Source organism: Lacerta agilis, chromosome 13 (assembly GCF_009819535.1).
Source record: "Lacerta agilis isolate rLacAgi1 chromosome 13, rLacAgi1.pri, whole genome shotgun sequence".
In the NCBI taxonomy this organism is placed as follows: domain Eukaryota; kingdom Metazoa; phylum Chordata; class Lepidosauria; order Squamata; family Lacertidae; genus Lacerta; species Lacerta agilis.
The window spans coordinates 36,620,371-36,639,454 of record NC_046324.1 but is presented as its reverse complement, the minus strand read 5'-3'; the positions used below and the strand labels follow the sequence as shown (position 1 = coordinate 36,639,454).

Below are 19,084 nucleotides of genomic sequence, written 5' to 3'. Positions count from 1 at the left end.
TACCTGTCTGCTGCACTGACTTACATGCAGATGCACAGAACTTTTAAACGTCGTTTGGAGACTTGCGAAAGCGAAACCCCGCCAGTAAAAAGACCAGCGTCAGAGCAAAATCTTCTCTGTGACTGCTCAGATGCCCAAAGGGGCTTCCTTCCAGGTAAGTGTGTTCAGGATCGGAGCCTTAGGAAGGATCGGAATCTCCCATCTCTTCTTCTGTTGCTGGTGCTACTTCCCCTTGAGTAGACTCCCCCCTCTCGTCATCAGCGTGCGCGTTCCCGATGTTCGCTGCAGGCCGGCAGGCGCGTCCGCCCGAGTTCTTTCCTTCGCTCTATGGGTCTTTTTTTGCTGCTGCTGCCGCCGCTGCTAACGCCATGATCTTCCTGTTGGCCCTGTTTGCCAGCATCTTCCAAACAGGTGAGCGTTGTTGAGATCTTCTGGGGGGTGCCCCCCTTTGCAGGCTGAGATCTGGGGGTGCCTCACCAGCCCTCCCCTTTCTCTGTAGCTGGGTCATGCTGAATTAGCCACACAGTACTGGGATTGCATGTCTGCTTCTTTTTGCACCGGGAAGCAACGCCCCGTGCCTGCCCTCTACCCCGCACACCCCCAATTGGCTAGGTCAACCTTTCTCCAACCTGGTGCCTTCCATATAAAAACACGCAAACATACAAAGAGCCCTATTGGATCAGGCCAAACGGGGCCCATCCCTTGTTCTCACAGTGGCCAACTAGATGCCTGTGGAGAGTACTTTTTCCAGGGGGTACGGTCTAAACCACACGTTGCTCGGTCCCTGCTCCTGCCAACCTAGCAGTTCGAAAGCACGTCAAAGTGCAAGTAGATAAATAGGTACCACTCCAGTGGGAAGGTAAACGTTGTTTCCATGCGCTGCTCTGGTTCGCCAGAAGTGGCTTAGTCATGCTGGCCACATGACCCGGAAGCTGTACGCCGGCTCCCTCGGCCAATAAAGCGAGATGAGCGCCACAACACCAAAGTCGTCCGCAACTGGACCTAATGGTCAGGGGTCCCTTTACATTTCCTCAAGGGTAATAATAATAATAATAATAATAATAATAATAATAATAATATTTATACCCTGTTCATCTGGGTGGGTTTCCCCAGCCACTCTGGGTGGCTCCCAACAGAATATCAAAAACACAATAAAACCTCTTTTTTGTTGTTAAAAAGTGTGGCACTTACTGTAGGAACTTCATGGTGAGTACCAGAACCTATTTTCCTAGAGGGGGAAAAAAAGCACTGCCTGTGGGAAACCTGCAAGCAGGACCTGAGTGCAATAGTATTCACTTGTGATTTCCAGAAATCCTGCCCCTCCTCAGCTGCCTAGCATGTATTGCATGTCTCCCTCAATAGATATACATTAAATCTCTCTTTGCCCCTTATTTTCCAGCATTCACTGGTGTAAATGAACGCACCTTCCTGGCCATTAAGCCAGATGGGGTACAACGGCATCTGGTTGGAGAGATCATCCGACGCTTCGAGAAGAAGGGCTTCAAACTGGTGGCGATGAAGCTCATGCAGGTCAGGATACTTGGCTGAGTACCTAAGCTCTTTGTCGAGAGATGGATGGGGAACCTTTATGACCCAGTGGACCACATCTTCATCTTCCTGCCACCTCCATTCTGTGGGCTAACTTAGGGTTACCCACTTGTCAATCATCGGACACCAGGTGATTGACATGTGGGTTGTCCCATCCATCTGTCAAAGGTGGCTCATGGTGGGGGAGAGACAACAACCAAGCAGGGTTGAATTCCCTGTGCACCAGGCGTCCAGACCTGCTTTCTATAGGCATTGGGTAAGGAAGCAGCTGATTCAGCCACATCTCTACCTGCCATAGACCTTGCTTCACATAAGATGCCAGGTGTGGAGGAAATGACTGTGTTTTGGGGGAAATTGGCTTATAGGCCAAATGGGGGGTGCCTGGTGGGCCAAATTTGGCCTACAGACCAGAGACCTGGAGGTTGAAGGCTACACACCAGGGCAGTTTGATCGCACCCAGTGTTGTGTATTATCTTTGCACGCTATCATTCTATTTTTGTGTTGGGGGTTATTCTCTCTATTTGGTTGGTTTATTCATTGAAATTATAAACTGCCTTTCTACCACAGCACCCAAGGCACTTTACAAATTTAAAGGACCACAAAACAACATTTAAAGTTGACCGGGGTGGTGGGGGTGGTGGAGAAAGGACAATCCAGTTGAAACAGGGCCTGTTGTTGCGTCTGCCTGCTTCCCTAGTTAAAACTGATCAAATTAGGTTGGCTTATTTGTATTGCCTTATCTAACATTGGATGTAAGTATTTTCTGGATTCATGGACATCATTGTTATTTTAAATTGTTCTTAATGTTTAAATTGTTCTTAATTTTGCATGGTTCTATTTTTTGGTTTGTTTGCTGGGTTGTGAGACGCTTGGGGCACAATTCTGTGGGAAAGTGACATATAAATATATAAACTGATGGTGGTGATAACGATGCTGATTCAATTGTTAATGTCTTGATCTTTGATTATCATCATAACCCTAAGAGATTTTACTCCCACCCTTCAAGCAAGTTACCAGGGCAGTTTACACGCACATAATAAAAGACTGAAAACAGTCAAAACATACTAAAATCCGCAAAATTGTTTAAAGAACTACACAACGTTGATTGAGTCTGTGGCATGTGTTTGACCACGTGTTCATCCCGGAAGACCTCCTTCCTGCCTTGTAGGCCTTTTCCCACTTGGTCTGGGAGGATGGGGCCCTGACAAACTCCAACTACCAAAGCTAGAGTATTGTTTAGGGATTTGGGGTGTGTGTGTGTTGATGTTAAATTTTTGTGTCTTTATTTTGGATCCTATGGTTTATGTGGAAATTGTTTAACTTGTGCACTTTTTGAAGTTTGGTTTATTGTTTATGATTACTTCTGCTACGTTTGTATTTTGTAATATGATTTCAACTTTGGAAAGGCAGCATACAAGTAAAACAATTGATTGATTGATTGATTAGGCTTCCGAAGACTTGTTGAAGGAGCATTACATTGCCCTCCGTGAGCGTCCTTTCTATAACCGCCTGGTGAAATACATGAGCTCTGGACCTGTTGTGGCCATGGTGAGTGAAATAACTATGTGAGGATCTTGAGATGCCCCTATCTCCTAACGCATCTATATTTTCTAACAATACCGAAGTGTAGAAGAGCAGCCTTGTTGCCACGTTCTGACATTTTACCCTCCAAGATCCCAGACAGCAGATTTGCTTAAGTTCCCTCACGATTTGGGAGAACGCTGGGGGTGTGGGGGTGTGTGTTTGGAAAACCTTGTAAGAAATATTTTCTCTTTGGGAAGAGAGGGACGCTCATCACTTCCCTCTTCCCCAGTGGTTTCTCAAGTGGTTTGGCAGAACAAGGCCATTGGCACTGAGAAGGTGGCCTTTTCCATTGGTTTTCAGTAAGTCGGTCACGGTTTGATCTAAGGCAGGTGACACCAGCAACAGCACAAAGAAAGGGCTCCCCAAATGTGCAATAGGACTAAAGGTGTGTCTCAGGTCGCCAAAAGGTCGAATGCTAGTGGGTTTTTTCCTTCCCTTCACCCCAGGTTTGGCAGGGACTGGAAGTGGTGAAAACGGCTCGCGTCATGATTGGCGAAACTAACCCAGCAGATTCCAAGCCTGGGACTATCCGAGGTGACTTCTGCATTGAAGTTGGCAAGTGAGTGAAAACCTCTTGTTTACTTTTGGGGCAGTTCTCTTTTCTGACCGTTTTGTGTGACTCCGGCAATGCAACTATTGGTCCACCATGGCAAGGAATGGGGGCTCAGCTGGGTACCGTTTTCTGCCTAAGATGCTCTAAAACTGCATTCCTGTAAACAGAGTGGAAACTGAATCAGAGGGTGATTTTAAAAGAAAATCAAATCGGGAAGGCCTGCTTTTTGTTTTGTTATCGTTCACACGTACTGTGTGTCTAGCAAAGATAATCAAAATCCTGTTTAGTGCAAATGTTTCAGATAGGACTGTGCACAAGATCTAACCAACTTCCAAACCAAATCAGACTGATTTGGGTGGACAAGGGTTTACTGTGACATGTGGATTCAGCCAATGTGGATGACGGATTTATAAGTAAGAAGGAAGCATTTTTGTGTGAACATGGGCCAAAATTAAGCTGTCTCCCAGTAATGGTAGAAATGACCTCCAGCTTCATAGATTTGAGAGGCAAGTGGAGTACTTTTGCTTCTTCCAGAGTTTATTGTTAGCGTGTCCCTGCCTGCCAATACACATGCTGTTAACACAGTCCATCCCATCTGTGAGCAAACACCCTTTTATAAGGGAAAGAAAGAGAGCTGGGAAAATGGGGCAGGATGGAAACAGCAGCAGGAGGTGGGAAACAAACAGCAAAGAATTGCAAATAATTGGAAAAATAAGAAAAGATTCTTATGTGTGGAGAGAGTCTCCTCCTTTAAATTTCTGGGAGTTTACCTTAGTGAAGGCCTCACTTGGAAAAACAGCATAACTCAGGTGGTTAGGAAGGCCCAACAGAGACTCTATTTTCTCAGGGTCTTGTGAAAGAACAATGTTAAACAACAATTGATGACCTCCTTCTACCGGTCCACAATAGAAAGTGTCCTCTCATATTGTATCGCAGTGTGGTACATTGGCTTGACAGCCATGGACAGAAAGGTGGTGAACACAGCACATGATATCATGGGCTGTCCCGAGCCTGCTAGATGACATTGCAAAGAATCGTTGCCTTAGTAGAGCGAGAAAAATTCTCAGGGACGATTCACACCCTGGCCAGCATCTCTTTAATCTTCTACCCTCGGAGAGGAGATAATAGAAGTATAATCAGTCATACCAACAGGCTAAAAAACAGTTTCTATCCGTGGGCTGTTAGGCTGCTGAACAGAAAATAACTGCAACTGACTTTCAGGGTTGGTATGTTGTGCGACAAGTACACAGAGTGCAATGAGACTGAGTGTTTGGGGGGGGGGAGGCTCGGTTACGGTAATTTCATTGTACACAGGTTGTACATGAACAATACAGGTGGTATTATTATTATGAATTGTTGCATAATGTTATAAAAATGGAAATGAAATGATCATTTTTTCACGCCTTTTTCCTACCCTATTAGGAACATAAGAAGCTGTTGTATAGAGCCCAAATCCACATCATACATTGTGGGAGCTGTAGTTTGTCAAGGGTGCTGATAGTTCTTTGGAGAGCCCTATTCCTCTCTCAGAGCTACAATTCCCAAAGTTTGAAGAGGGATTTATGATTAGACCACCCTGAGAACTGTAGCTCTGTGAAGGGAATAGGGGGTCTCCTCTCAGCACCATGAAGAGTTTTCCCAGCATTCTTTGGGAGAAACCAATGACGACTTAAAGTGGAATCACAGCACTTTAAATGTATGGTGTGAATGTGACCAGTTACATCATTTGTCCATCTGGCCCATTAGCAGCTCTCCAGGATTTGGCAGGAGCTTTTTCCGGACCTGGCAATTGAACCTGGGACCTTTGCTTATGAAGCCCCAAGTTGAAACCTAGCTCATTGTACTCATATATGCCCAACTGCACAAGAACTTAAGTTAACTGTGGCACAATGCATTCAGCTGCACCGTGGGATATGCTTGTTCCTTTTCCCTACAGGAATGTGATCCACGGGAGTGATTCGGTGGAGAGCGCCCAGCGAGAGATCTTGCTCTGGTTCCGCACAGATGAACTGGCCTGTTGGGAAGACAGCGCAGATCACTGGATTTATGAGTAAGGCAGAGCAGCTGAAGCCTGGCCCCCTCTGCTGCTGTCACTCAGGCACTGCACAAACCCGTCCGTTCCCTTTCAGCTTATCTGGGATTTCCCTGGGTAGCTTTCTTCCTTTTGTTGAGTTGGGTGGGGAAGAGAGAGGGCGGCAGTATTTTAGATGTGAACAAACGTATCATGTCAGTTTAACAGCTAGTAATTTAATTCCCTTTCTCCCTTCCTCCCCAGCCCCCAATTATAGCCTTTTGGGGGGCAATATTAGAGAAATCTGCACTGTTAAACCAACATGGAAAAGCACACACCAAGGGGTTTTCCAGTTCTCTCTTCTTAACTTTTAGAATGTATTTTCAAAGGGCTTCATTAGTGCTTTCCCAGCTGCCTCCCAATCCAAGCCTGCAAAGACTACCCCACTTGGTTAGGTCACAGTTTTACTAGCTACAGGGCACAGACCCAACTTTGCAATCCTAGTCAGCAGATTGCCTGGGCTTGCATGCTGCTATCCGCAGCATCTTTGGGGTTGCAAAGCACCATGCCTCTGGCCACAAGTTTTATTTCAAACCACGCAGGCGAAAACAGGCCGCCCAACATAATTGTGACATCAGGTGGCTGGCCCTTTCTACTTTCCCAGCTTGGCCCATGGGAAGGGTGGAGGAAATACAGATCTAGCCTGCCCCTGCTCTTTCCAAAAGGAAACATCAAATAAGACAGAAACAAGGGGAGCTGTGCTGTTTCGGTTTACTTAAGCAGCTGCAAATACGAACAATTGTTCCCTGCTAGCGATATCCTGAGCTTGAGCAACAGGGCTTATACGGCTACTGTTACGTCCTGCTCTCTAGTGAATGCAATTTATTTTTGGGCAATGACTAGAAATACAGAATTCACGCTGCTCGTATCTCATACCCACCCCACTTCCTCCAATAGTCCAGGACAGGCGGGGGTGGTGTTGATTTAGTGCATGTTTTATCTTAGGGATGGGAAATATTCAGGTCTCCAGATGTTGGATCCTCCATCACCTCTGACTGTTGGCCATGCTGTCTGGGACTGATGGGACTGGCTGCGTTTTGCTTTTGTAAAATAAATTTTGGGAAAAGCCAATCAGAGTAAAAACGATATTCAGGTCTCCAGATGTTGGATCCTCCATCACCTCTGACTGTTGGCCATGCTGTCTGGGACTGATGGGAGTCCAACAACATTTGGAAGACCACTGCCCACCTGTGTTGTTGTTGTTGTTGTTTTGTTGTTGTTGTTTTAAAAAAAATCTTACTCACAGCTGACAACTAATGTTCAGTAGGAACAGAATGCTAGGCTTTGGGAGCAGAAGCTGGCATTTCAGGAGGCCTCTGATACTGTTTATAGAAGTGGAAACAGCCAAATCCCATTAGGCTGGGACCTGGCTGGAGAAGTATTGTTACTAGGCTGTCATGGTTCCTGTGTTTTCCTCTGAGACCTTTCATCCCACTGCAAGTTACTGTTCTTCCACATATTTCCCAAAAGGAGATTGTTTACATCTATAAATATGTACAGGGATACTTTATAAACACTGGCTGTGTTTTGCTTTTGTAAAATAAATTTTGGGAAAAGCCAATCGTTTTTACTCTGTGTCTGTCAGGGTGGTGTATCTTGGAAAAGGGTGTGGCTGGCTGGCTGGCAGTCCAGAACAAGGGCACTTCACACTAGCACCATATTGTTGCAGGTGGCAAGCCCCCCCCCCATCACTTGGGTGTGCACCAATGAAAGATGCAAGAAACTTCATGGCAGTAGCTCCTTAAAAATACCACCTCTAGTGTGTGTTTATCAATGCTCTCGAACCTGTGATGTTAACACATTTTTTTTTATTACATACAGAACAGATATGGTCATCTTTTGGATAGCGTATAAGGGACAAAGCATAGGGAGAGTGGGGGTTGTTTTTTCATACAGCAGTCTCTTTACAAACTCTTTAGACCAAAACAGCAGTTGACAGGCCTTAAGACACTTTTTAAAAAATTCCTTTTATAACATACAAGTTAACTTTACATACATCACAGTGGAGATGTGGCGAGGAGGTGTCTGTAAGTCAAATCAGGTTTTATCTTGCCGGCAGGTAGCTATCAGGAGTCAACAGCCAGCACTGTGAGGCTTTCTCCCCATAGCTACGCCTCTCCCTCCCCCCATGTCCCCCCCCACCTTGAACATGTGCTTCTTTTCAAGGAAAACATAACTTCAAACTGTGAAAGGTTCTTTGGGCATATATTTGTAGGCAGGGGAGGCAAAAGGAGCAGTATCCTGACTAATAAATGCTGGGAACAGAGAACTGCAGTTGTATCTGTTGTTGTTGTTTTAAAAAAGTCATACCTTGATTCAGTTCTGCATGAGGAAGTAATCCTGCTCTCAGGTCTTTTGGCAACAGGTAGATCAGTTTTAAAACCATGGCACCCTGTCAGACTCCACACGCTCGCCCTCTAAGCTGCAGTGGTGCTGTAGGGGTAGGGCTTTGGGGGCAGAAGTTATAGGACCCAGACTCGACTCAGCAGAATGAGCAGGTGCCCCCCCCCCAAATACAGCTTGCTTCAAAAATGCAGTTAAGTGAAACAATACATGTTACATCTAAAGGTCTGGCGGGCTGGCAGACAGTTAAGGCCAGAGTCTAAAACCACCTAACTGCACCATTGCTAAGTAGTGCCTAAGCCAAAGCTGCCCACCCCAGAAGTCCTCACTTTTTAAAAAATTGACTTTCCTTTCTCTCTCCTCCCAGGCTCTGCTGTTGTCAGGTTGCTCTCCAGGTCACGTTAAGTTTCTTCCCACCCCTTCCGAAAGGTATTTCACCCCCAGAACAGACTGAACAAATTAAGAACATAGGAAGCCTAAGAATAGTCAGGCGAGTAGTCCATCTAGCTTAGTATTGTCTACACTGACAGGCAGGAGCTTTCCCCAACTCTACCTGGAGACATTAGGGCTTTTATTTATAACCCAGGACCTTTTGCACGTAAGGCAGATATTCTACCTGTGAGCTACAGGCCCTATGTCGTCTTCCCAGCTCTCCGCTCCCCCACTTCAGAGCAAGCAGTACAAGATCTGCTTCATTCTCTCCTTAATTGGGACAAGCCCAGCTGCTTTTTGTCTTTGGCCCTCTAATAAACAGAGATTCATCTCCACCTGGACTGTGGCCATCTTTCTGAGCAGAGCACTGGGGTAGCAGTGGAGCGGGCATGGTGGTGGTGGGGAATGTGACAGGCTAGATTGGTGGTATTACTTGCTAACTTGCCCCAGGAGAACAGCAAATCTTGGCTGATGGCACTGCTGTTTCGAGTGGAATAATGAAAGGGTGTCTTAACACTCTGCTCTTCTCTCTCCTGCACACTATTATTTCATCAGTAGTCTAGAAAACAGCTAGGATATACTGGTATTGGGCAACAAAACCCTTTCCTTAGGAGGAATATCAGGATGCGGTCTGGCTCCTTGTTTACTGAAAAGCCAACCCCAAAGGGTTGGGACGTCCTTGTGACATGGGAAATAACAAGTGTGGGCTGCGCTCCGTGAAATTGTTAATATCTCCCTAGTGTGTCACCTCCAGGTAGGTCTGGTAGGGTAAGGCCTAAGACCAAGAGTGGCCTGAAACCTGGACAGAATAAAAATAAGGGAACCTAGGAAGCTGCTTTTACAGCAGCTGAGACTTTCCATTTTGCCCAGTACCATGTAGACTGACTGGCAGTGGCTGCCCAGTCTTATGAAGAGGTCTTTCTCACCACCCGCTCTCTTCTTGATCCATTTTTTTAACTGGAGATGGCAGGGACTGAATCTTCTTCCTGCAAAGCAGATATCTGCTCCCTCCACCTTTGCTACCTACCCTGTAAGCCTCACTCTCTTTCTCATGATGAATAAAGCCCCCGCTTGATCTCCAGCCTTGCTGTAGCTACTTAACCACATTTTGTGCTCTTCCAAATCAAACTACACCAATGACTTCACCAGCCTCCTAGATTTCCTCTCGGTGAAAAATTAGGGGCCAAAGATCACCAAGTTGCAATGTCCTCCCCACCCACCAGCTTTACCACTTAACGTCTCTTTCTTGTTTTTTCTTCATCTTGGTTTGTTGTGCGGAACCCACAGACCTTTTCAGCCTTTGCCATATTTCTTTCATCTCTGTGTACATTCTGTTGCTCTGGGTGGCTTTGAGTAGCAAGTGACATAAAACCACACAAGAGTAGGGGTCCCGTGCACAGGTCCAGCTTGTGGCCAGGTGTTAAGGAATGGAGCTGTAAGGCATTCAATAGGTGTGCTTGCAGTACCCAAGCCACTACTGGGCACACAAGAAAGTGGGTTAAGTCACAGCAGGGGTAGGCAACCTAAGGCCCGTGGGCCGGATGCGGCCCAATCACCTTCTCAATCTGGCCCTTGTTTTTACATTGGTAGAATGTGTCCTTTTATTTAAAATGCACCTCTGGGTTATTTGTGGGGCCTGCCTGGTGTTTTTACATGAGTAGAATGTGTGCTTTTATTTAAAATGCATCTCTGGGTTATTTGTGGGGCATAGGAATTCATTTATTTTTTTCCAAAATATAGTCCGGCCCACCACATGGTCTGAGGGACGGTGGACCGGCCCACGGCTGAAAAAGGTTGCTGACCCTTGAGTCACAGCATGGTACAGTTGACTGGATTGGGGCAAGTGTTCCCACAAGCTGTTCAGACTATGACTGGACTTTCTTTTTAGTCTATGTTTTTTCAGACCTCATTCAGGCATGTTGGAGAAAGGAAACATTGCCCACAGAGGCAGGCAGGGGAGGAGCCTGCAATAATCTCCCTCTGCTACAAAGCGCACAAAGAAAGGGGCACATGGAGAGTCCCAAGCTCTGACTCTACCAAGAACTGCCAGGATGTTGGCCCCTCTCTGTGTTTCTCTCTTCTCTCTAAGGAAGACCCACCTCCCTCTCTGAAAAACCTTGGTCTCCCTTGGCTTCAAAGAAAATTAAAACGTGAAAGTTTCTGTGAGATTTAAATAAGACGTTAAGAGCACTTAACATTTCTGGGCTTCTTCCTGCTGCTTACTGCCACAGCCTTTAAAGTTCATCAGCCTCTGAACAGCCTACGGCAGAAACCGCCTTACATCCCAGAGGACCAGCTGTTTACAACTTCATCTCAAGTAGCAATCCACTCCCAGTCACTGGTGCCGAGTCAGGATGCATGAGATGGGGCTCACTGGCTGGGATGGCATTGTCACTGGATGTGGCAGGGTGTCGGCAAGAGAAGGGGAGCAACAGGTGGGATGTGTGTTGTGAGTGTGCACACCTGCCACCAACCTGGTGAGCAGCCAGCAGGGTGGCAGTGCCCCAACTCGCATGCCACACCTGTGGGCGCTGCTTTCTCAACATCCTCTCCCAACCAGACCATCTCTGCTTCCTCTCTTGCTGCTTCTGTAAGCCGCTTAACAAAGGAACAATGTCTTCTCCTCAGCTCGTTTCCCCGTTCCTTCATTTCCACTCTTCCCCAGCCCATCCTCCCCAAGCACATACCTCTCCACCGACTGCCTTGCTCCATCTCCCCCAAGTCCAAGTCTGCTTTCATTGGTTTCAATATACTGTACGTCATGGAGAGGCAGGGGCCTAGTCTCCATCTTGACCTCTTTCTTTCCTGAATTGCCTGCAAGATACATTTGAATACCTCTGAGAGCCATATGCAACACCCAAGTCTCCATTGGGGCCCTAGTGGAGCAGCACAAGGTAAAGGAGCACAAAGCACACCTTGGTGGCCTTTCAACAGCAGAGGACTTCCCAGTTCTTTCAATTACTTACTCTCCACATACCAGCTAAACATACATATTTCCTTCCTCTCAATCAGCACACCACCCACTGCTACAAAGAGCTGCAGATGCCCATCCCACCTTCCAAGTCTACCAATTGTGCCTCTCACCTGAATTATTATATATGGTATTTGTTAGGCTTGAATCTTCCCCTTCCTCTAAGGAGTTCAGAACTGGGCACACTGGGACTCTCAAAGAGGTCTCCCATAAATAGAATCGCAGAAGTGTAAAGTTGGAAGGGACCACCACCTCCTGCAACCCCAACGTGGGGTTCAAACCCATGACCCTGAGATTAAAAGTCCCATGCTCTACCGACTTGAGTTATGCTTTTAAGTGCCCAGGCCCAGATCTAAACAGCTTCAGCAGTGGAAGCCCATCATGTGCCTGTGGTCCATCTCTGGGCACTGACATCCCGCTGTTGACTTCCATACCAAAGTCTTCCCAAACGCATCCATACGCTCTTTTGGATTCCCAACCTCCCAATTTATCCCAGGTAATCCCCTGTGAGCAGGTCCCATAAAGGAACAGCGAAGGAGACAAGATTGGAATGTTCACTTTGTTGCGATGGGATCAATCTCTCCAGTCCTGGTTTACAGACCAGTGCATGCCGTCAGCGCTGCCTCCGTGGTGGTGAAGTGGGCAGGGGCGAGAGCCGGTAAACAGCTTAGTTCTTCCATGCAGGCAGATGAAGGAAGGAGGGAGGGGACCATCTTGAAAACCTGATCCAAGCCAAGTCCGCTCTGCCTGTGCATCTCTCGTTGCCTCGCTCGGGGGCGAAGGGGCCTTCATTGCCATGATTCTCCCCCTTTGGAAAGCTGGCAGTAACCCAGCCGTTTTGGAAAGCGTGCAGGCCCAATATGAAAGCTGCAAGTTTGGAGGTTAGACGAGGGAGGGAGCCGCTATCCAGTGCAGGAGCTGTTGCGGTTGGTTGTCTGGGGGGGCCTCGGTTTTCCAGAAGTAGGAGAAATGCAGGAGTTTTGGTATGTACATACTGGCATTCCGGGAGTTTGGGGGGATCAGAGGGGAGAGAGTTATAATTGGCAGAAAAAAGAAAAGACAAGAGTAGCTCATTCGGGGATGTAGGAAACTTGCCACACAATGATGTGGCTCCGTTCAGCCTTGGAGAGGATGGGCTTGACTTGGGTGGCTTCTCCTGCATTTTCCTCCGTCTCGTCATCTTCTCCATCTCCTGTGGAGAGAACTTGTACAATGAATGGAGGAGAAGAACACGGAAGCACCAAAGCTCCACTGAGCAGGCCTCCCAATCTTTAGTAATATGTACCATTTGCATAGCATTTTTAGAGGCCTGAGAGTGCTTTGCATACATTATTATAATCTTTGTAGACCTAAGTTACAGTGGTACCTCAGGTTACAGACGCTTCAGGTTACAGACTCCACTAACCCAGAAATAACGCTTCAGGTTAAGATCTTTGCTTCAGGATAAGAACAGAAATTGTGCTCTGGTGGCGCAGCAGTAGCAAGAGGTCCCATTAGCTAAAGTGGTGCTTCAGGTTAAGAAGAAGAAGTTAAGAAGTTAAGGTTAAGAAGAAGTATCTGAAGAAGTGTGCATGCACATGAAAGCTCATACCAAGAACAAACTTAGTTGGTCTCTAAGGTGCTACTGGAAGGATTTTTTTATTTTTTATTTTGTTTAGGTTAAGAACAGTTTCAGGTTAAGAACGGACCTCCAGAACGAATTCAGTTCTTAACCCGAGGTACCACTGTATTTCATCCAAGTTCTGCAATTGGAAAGCTGCAGAGTGGGAGAGGTCTAAATTCATCTAGTTCTCCCAAGCTGAAAGCTTGATTCAGGTCGCCCATGGTGTGTCTGCATTACATATTCATACTGATTTTTAATTGTGGCTTTATTGCTTCTTTTTATTGTAGTACAGTAAGATACGAGATAATTATAGAAGCAATTAAAAATACAATTAAAAAACACACCTTATTTAGTGCAGCACATTTCAATTGCTACAACCAAGCCTCTCAGCAACTTCCAAGTGGTCTGTGCGGGCAGGGGAGTTGGGGAACTGCTGAGTCTGTGGCAGAGGAAAGGATGGAAGTGGGCTGTCCTGTGCCATAACTCCCAAAGGGGCAAACAAGATACGGATGTTTGCCATGGTGTGGTTGCTTTTTCCTTTAACAAATACGATGATGCGAGGGGGAAGTCTGACTCAGAGGGGGACTGTGGCATGGAGAGAGCGGCCATTCATCCCTTTGTCCCTGCTGCAATCCCAATCAAAATCAGGGCTCTTTGCACCTGCTATGGACAACGGCAGGAAAACTCAGCACCCCTAAACTACAGTTCCCAGGACACACTGGGGGGGAAGCCATGACTGTTAAAGTGGTACTTATGAATGCAATATGTAAGACATCCTGGAATCAGTAGAAAATTATACTTTAGCTACCTCCACGCTAGCTTGCGCTTTACTCGGAGCCGCTCTGCACAATGAGGATATATATGTAAAAGAACTCACCAATCCGGAAGTCAATGTACCCTTCCCCACCACTGAGCACCAGGACGTTCTTGAGCTTCTGGCCCTCGGCCTCGATGGTGGCCGTGCTGGGGTTCTCGGAGGGGCTGTCTAGCACACTCCCGTTCAGTGTTGCCAGAACGTTACCTGAAAGGATCCAGAGCTTGTTCTGAGCAGGTGAGCTACACACCTGAGCTTTCGGCAACCAAAATGATGGAGGATAAGGCTATCAACACTACTATCATCCTGACGGATATGATCTACCTCCAATGTCACTGGCAGAATGGCCCCAAAAGTTACTGGGAATCACCCGTAGCAAGAATGCTGTTGCACTCAAGTCCTTTTGGGTTTCTCACTGGGGCATCTGGTTGACCTCAGTGAGAAAAGGATGCTGGGCTAGATAGCTATGACTTGGACTTGATCCAGCAGAGCTATTCTTAAGATGTTCTTGAACATCATAGGAAAGAGCCTCAGAATTCTGCATAAGTCTTCAGGTTTCACAATAACCACTCAGCATCACAATGCGCTTACAGAATTGCATTCATGGAGTACTCTAGATAGTCTGCTTACCAGGCACAGAGACAAAGAATTTGACCGCATCACGGTGACCATGGAAGCAGAGCTGGGCTTGAGCCATGGAGCAGTACGGGATAAAACTGCTGGCAGACTTGTCATTGCTGTCATCGCTGCCGTACACGTGGATGATCCCGCCAGGCCGGTTCCCTTCTCCCGATGTTGGGGATGTCTTATTGGCTGAAGACAACATACAATTTTTTTTCAAAGCAAGCAATAAGGAGGAGGAAAAGATGTAAGGGCTGACTACCCTACTTGATGAGTTTCCTGCTGAAATTCTACCCTCCCCACCCCAGCTTTTTGCCACATTAAGCCACAGTTCACTACAAAAAGTACCTTTGGGGGCAAATCACATCCAGGAAGGGAGTGATTATAATCAGGAAACTGACACCCAATCTGGATTAGGAATATTTTCCAGATTGGGGGCCCCATGTCAGCTTCAGCTTTAGTTTTCAAAATAAAAGTGGCTGGATTAAGGATGCACTTTCAAATATTTCAAATCATTTGACATGTTTGGAATGGGGGAAACCCAGGAGCGCTCAGCACTGTTTTGCCAGTGGCAGGGATGTCACTGTCCTCACATGCAATTTCCAGTCTGTCTTCTGAAGTGGTACAAGTGCTACTTGAGGGTTGTTGTTTTTTCGTTCTGTTTAAATGTATAGCTATGTTAAGAATTCCTAGGCATACGACCATATTTCTGCTTCATCACCTTCCTTCATCACGAGATAGAAACAGAAAGGAACCGGTTTAAAGGTTCTGAAACTTTAACATGCAAGGGGGCCTTCAGAAGTGATGAACTGCTCAACGTTCCTAACACGGATTCACAAGAACGTTTCCACTCTTACTTTTTTTTGCAATTTCAAATGAAAATGAGAGATGAATGAATGAATGAATGAATAGGCAGAGGAAGAAAAGTGAGTGGATGGATTAAAGGATGGAGAAGTCAGTGGGTTAGATATAGGATGGCATCTGGAATCTAGATGGAAAGAGGTCTTGGACTTACCCCTGAGCCCAAGGAGCTGACCTCGGTGGAGGACTACAGCTAGGAGGAGGAAACGAGGGAGAGCAGGAAGGGAAAATAGGAACAGAGGCCACAAGTTGGGGAAGAGAAGAAAACAGCAATTACTGGAAGAAGAAGCAAAAGGAGCACATTGACATTTAGTGCTTTTGCAAAAAATACATACATTTCTTTTAATAAAAGGCACAGCATTACAGCCAAATAATAATAATAATAATAATAATAATAATAATAATAATAATAATAATAATAATAATAATAATAATAATAATAATAAAAAATATTAAGAGCCTTCATACTAAATGCTATCTCAGCAACAGGTCCTTAGAAGTCAGAGAATTGTCCTCCCAGAGTACTGCTTTGCATCTCCATTTTGCACCACTAGAACATTGTGAGCAGCATGTCACAAAAAAGACACACTGGAAAAATACAAAGGCCTCGGGAAGTTAGGTACAGAAAAATAGGAAAGCTACATCTACATCTACGCATGTAGCATTGAAGATGTTTGTATCCAAATACCTTACAGAGGGAAAAGCAGTTGTGTGTTAAGACACTGGGGGGGGGGGTGTGGAATTAAGCACTAGCCCTCCTTTCAAAATCATGTGTTCCAAATCTGGGGTTGTATCCATCTAACATTCACCCAAAGTAGACCCATTGGGTGGTCTTCAACTAGGTTTTTATCAGGGCAGACCCAATGAAATTAATGAACATGACTAAGTTAGGTCCAGTAATGCCAATGGGTCTACTCGGGAGTAGGACTAATACTGGATGTGACACTTACTTTTCATTTTTTAAAAAAATGAATAACTGATGGGCCTTCTTTAGATGCATTTGCATGTAAGCTTAACATTTGCCTCTGTGACAGGCACAATCTGTAATGGATATCTGTTGTGCAAGCTTCACTGCAACGAGTTAAGAGCTGGATGAATGCAAGCTTTAAAAACAAAAGTCTGCTGGATTTGGGTCAGCTTGTGTGAAGGGCTGGAATCCACACACGGAAAATCCTCTTGCTAGGAGAAAATCACATACAGAGAAAAACACATACAGCTGAAGAAATAAAAATGGAGTCCACTTACTCTCCGTCAAAGGGATGGAAATGACAACCCCGTTGCCTGTCCCTACCCACAGACGGTTGCCAGCAATGAGTAACGCTGTGATCCGCACAAATGAGAAACCCAGCTTTCCGGTGCCTGGATGAGAGGCACAAAGAGAGTTAGTTAGGGTGGTGTAGGTCACTGAAAAGGCCAAGATCATATTCATTCATTCAAACAGCAATAGTCCCCACCCCTGCTCCAAAGGGCTGTCTCTCGTGCTGTTTCATTTACCTAACATTTTGCTGACATAGGGCTCAATGTCTACATCCTGGAGATGCTGGTGGGTGTGAGCATGGTACAGCCTCAGCGTAGAATCCAGGCGGATGGAAACCCAAACGCCGTCCCCAATCCAAGCCAGCTGTCGGATCTGGCTCTCCCGGCGAGGGTGGGCATCAAAGGACTTCTGGAAAGGGCATGGAGAAAAGGGAAATATTCTCAGGGTTTCCACAATGGTTGCCCTCTTACTTAATTGCCGGAGTTGGTGCTCAGGAAATGACGTTCAGGAAATAGCATCTCTTCTCAGGCTGAGGGTCCAGTGCTCTGACCCTGAAACTCAGTTGGATCTGGTTGTTTACTATCTCTCCTCCTAACCTACCTCACAGGATTGCTGCGAGGATAAAATAGGAGGGGGACCCTCCCTTCAGCTAGGGAGGGAAGCCTGTGGGGGTCAGAGAAAGTCTCTGCAGGTGTAAGGCAGCTACCACATTGGCAAATCCCGACTACCCAATTCCGTTGGATGCCTCCTTCAACCCAAATGTGAGAATCTTAGCAATAAAAGATGGTGCCCTTAAACTGCAGTTTCCCCAGTAAAAATCTTGACCTTTTTGATTAAAACGGGCTCACATAAATTAGCCACCCAAAGCCTTCATTGATTAATTAAACACTTTCAATCCCAACAGTACTTTTAGTTAGAAAGCATTCCTAGATTCTCTGCCATGTTACTTCATTCAGAGACACCCTCGCCATACCTCTATCTGCATCGTTTTGGGCTGGATGACGTGGATTTTGTTCTTGTAGCCGCACCACACTCGGTCATACACCACAGCCATGCAGCGAATAGAATGGTGTGTGTGACCCAGGTCCATGAGATGGTAATTGCTGAGGTCCCACTGACCATCTAGAGATAAACGCGCAGGAAAGGAAGAAGATGGGTAGAGAGGACTGGTTTGATTCTCAGTGGTCTTGATGTATCAGGTGCTTCTGGGATCTGTGGAACGCTGCCCCGTGTGGTGAGCCACTGAACTGCAGGGGCAGCTTCTCAGGGAAGTACTTTCAGACCCTGGACAGACTCCGCCCACCACTGGCCATTGGATGCTCTTGGACAGGAAGGGCTTCCTGTTTCAGTTCAAGTCTTGCTTGAGTAACAAGGGTCAGGGGAGGAAAAATAACCAAAGCAGGGGTGCTCTTGCTCTCCTCCACCCATGTGGGCTGGATTGGGGAGAAGCAAATCTAGAATGGTTTCATATTTGTACATTGGAAAACTGGGATTTCCCAAGTTTCTGCGGCATGTACTAAAGTCTGATTGCCAGCTTCTGTTAGGGTATACAGATAAGTTAGGGTCAAACTATACGTGAGGTTTTGAAACAGAGGTTGGCTGGCCATCTGTTAGGGATTCTATAGCTGTGATTCCTTCATCCTTCTGACTCTATGATTCTATGGAAGTTTGCTCTGGATAGGTAGCTGGATCAGAACTGTGGCATGCAGGAGGAAGGGCTTGAACACTTTGACCCCGTGTGGTTCCAACTGAAATCCTATCCACCACCCCATCACCCCAAAAAAACAAAAACAAAACAAAACAAAACACCCTCTACTACTTAAACCAGGAGGAAAGCTTCCATGGAAGGAAAACTTCTCCCTTTGAATCCCACCAGTCCCGATTTCCCAAATCTGACCGCAAGGCCTTTCCCCCAGCTTTACAGCAAAACTATCATTTCCCACAATGTTGGACCTACCTTCTCCTCGATGGAATATGGCTAGGGTTCCATCAGCCAGGGCCACGAGAACACGTCCTTTCACGTGCCTGAATGTACATGGGATTGGGGGGGAAGGATTAGTTTCAAAGCAAAGACATGTAGTAACACCGTGAAGGAACATGAACAGTAACTGTGAGTTACGTAATATTGTATGGTCACACCATGCAAGCACAGGAAACAGGTAATGAATTAAACATCTTGATGGTCTAAGCTCTCCCTTTAAAACAAAAAAGGAAAGTTTCTAGCCCCTTAGGATCGTTGGCAAGGCCTTTTGAACTGTCAGAAGATCGTGCTGTTTGAAGGTTGGGGGCTAAGCAGGATTTCTGCTGGTTCTGGTTTCTTCAGGGAGATGGGTGGAATGGCTCTTCAGCCCTTGGTATACATAATTTAAATATTTTGGGAATCTTGATGGAGAATGAAGTTCCATGGTACAATTCCTGCATTGCA

General features: G+C 46.2%; 2 protein-coding genes across 22 annotated transcripts in view; one reads left to right on the top strand and one right to left on the bottom strand.

Annotated features, from left to right (window-relative positions):
* The first annotated feature begins 240 nt into the window (after window positions 1–240).
* Window positions 241–5,779, top strand: NME3 (NME/NM23 nucleoside diphosphate kinase 3). The gene is made up of 5 exons (XM_033167549.1): window positions 241–411; window positions 1,400–1,530; window positions 2,995–3,096; window positions 3,579–3,691; window positions 5,622–5,779. Exons 1-5 carry the CDS (start codon window positions 276–278, stop codon window positions 5,737–5,739), a joined length of 600 nt encoding a protein of 199 aa, XP_033023440.1. The 5' UTR covers window positions 241–275; the 3' UTR covers window positions 5,740–5,779.
* Window positions 5,780–11,825: 6,046 nt separating this feature from the next.
* MAPK8IP3 (mitogen-activated protein kinase 8 interacting protein 3) overlaps window positions 11,826–19,084 on the bottom strand; it is a 63,987-nt gene continuing 56,728 nt past the window's right edge. For 20 of the 21 annotated variants that reach the window (XM_033168012.1, XM_033168007.1, XM_033168014.1 and 17 more), the window contains 8 exons: window positions 18,617–18,684; window positions 17,633–17,781; window positions 16,896–17,067; window positions 16,647–16,760; window positions 15,556–15,594; window positions 14,550–14,732; window positions 13,983–14,126; window positions 12,573–12,694 (listed from right to left, as the gene is read on the bottom strand). In XM_033168012.1, the coding sequence (XP_033023903.1) occupies window positions 12,573–12,694; window positions 13,983–14,126; window positions 14,550–14,732; window positions 15,556–15,594; window positions 16,647–16,760; window positions 16,896–17,067; window positions 17,633–17,781; window positions 18,617–18,684 (991 nt within the window). Of the gene's footprint in view, window positions 12,695–13,982; window positions 14,127–14,549; window positions 14,733–15,555; window positions 15,595–16,646; window positions 16,761–16,895; window positions 17,068–17,632; window positions 17,782–18,616; window positions 18,685–19,084 lie in introns of all 21 variants that reach the window. The other variant, XM_033168004.1, reaches the window with a different exon arrangement.

Excerpts from the sequence above, each read along its gene's own strand:
- NME3 (XM_033167549.1), top strand. The coding sequence starts at position 276 with ATGTTCGCTGCAGGCCGGCAGGCGCGTCCGCCCGAGTTCTTTCCTTCG. Across the intron at positions 3,097-3,578 it reads CTGGACCTGTTGTGGCCATG|GTTTGGCAGGGACTGGAAGT; the intron begins GTGAGTGAAATA and ends CCTTCACCCCAG. Across the intron at positions 3,692-5,621 it reads TTCTGCATTGAAGTTGGCAA|GAATGTGATCCACGGGAGTG; the intron begins GTGAGTGAAAAC and ends TTTTCCCTACAG.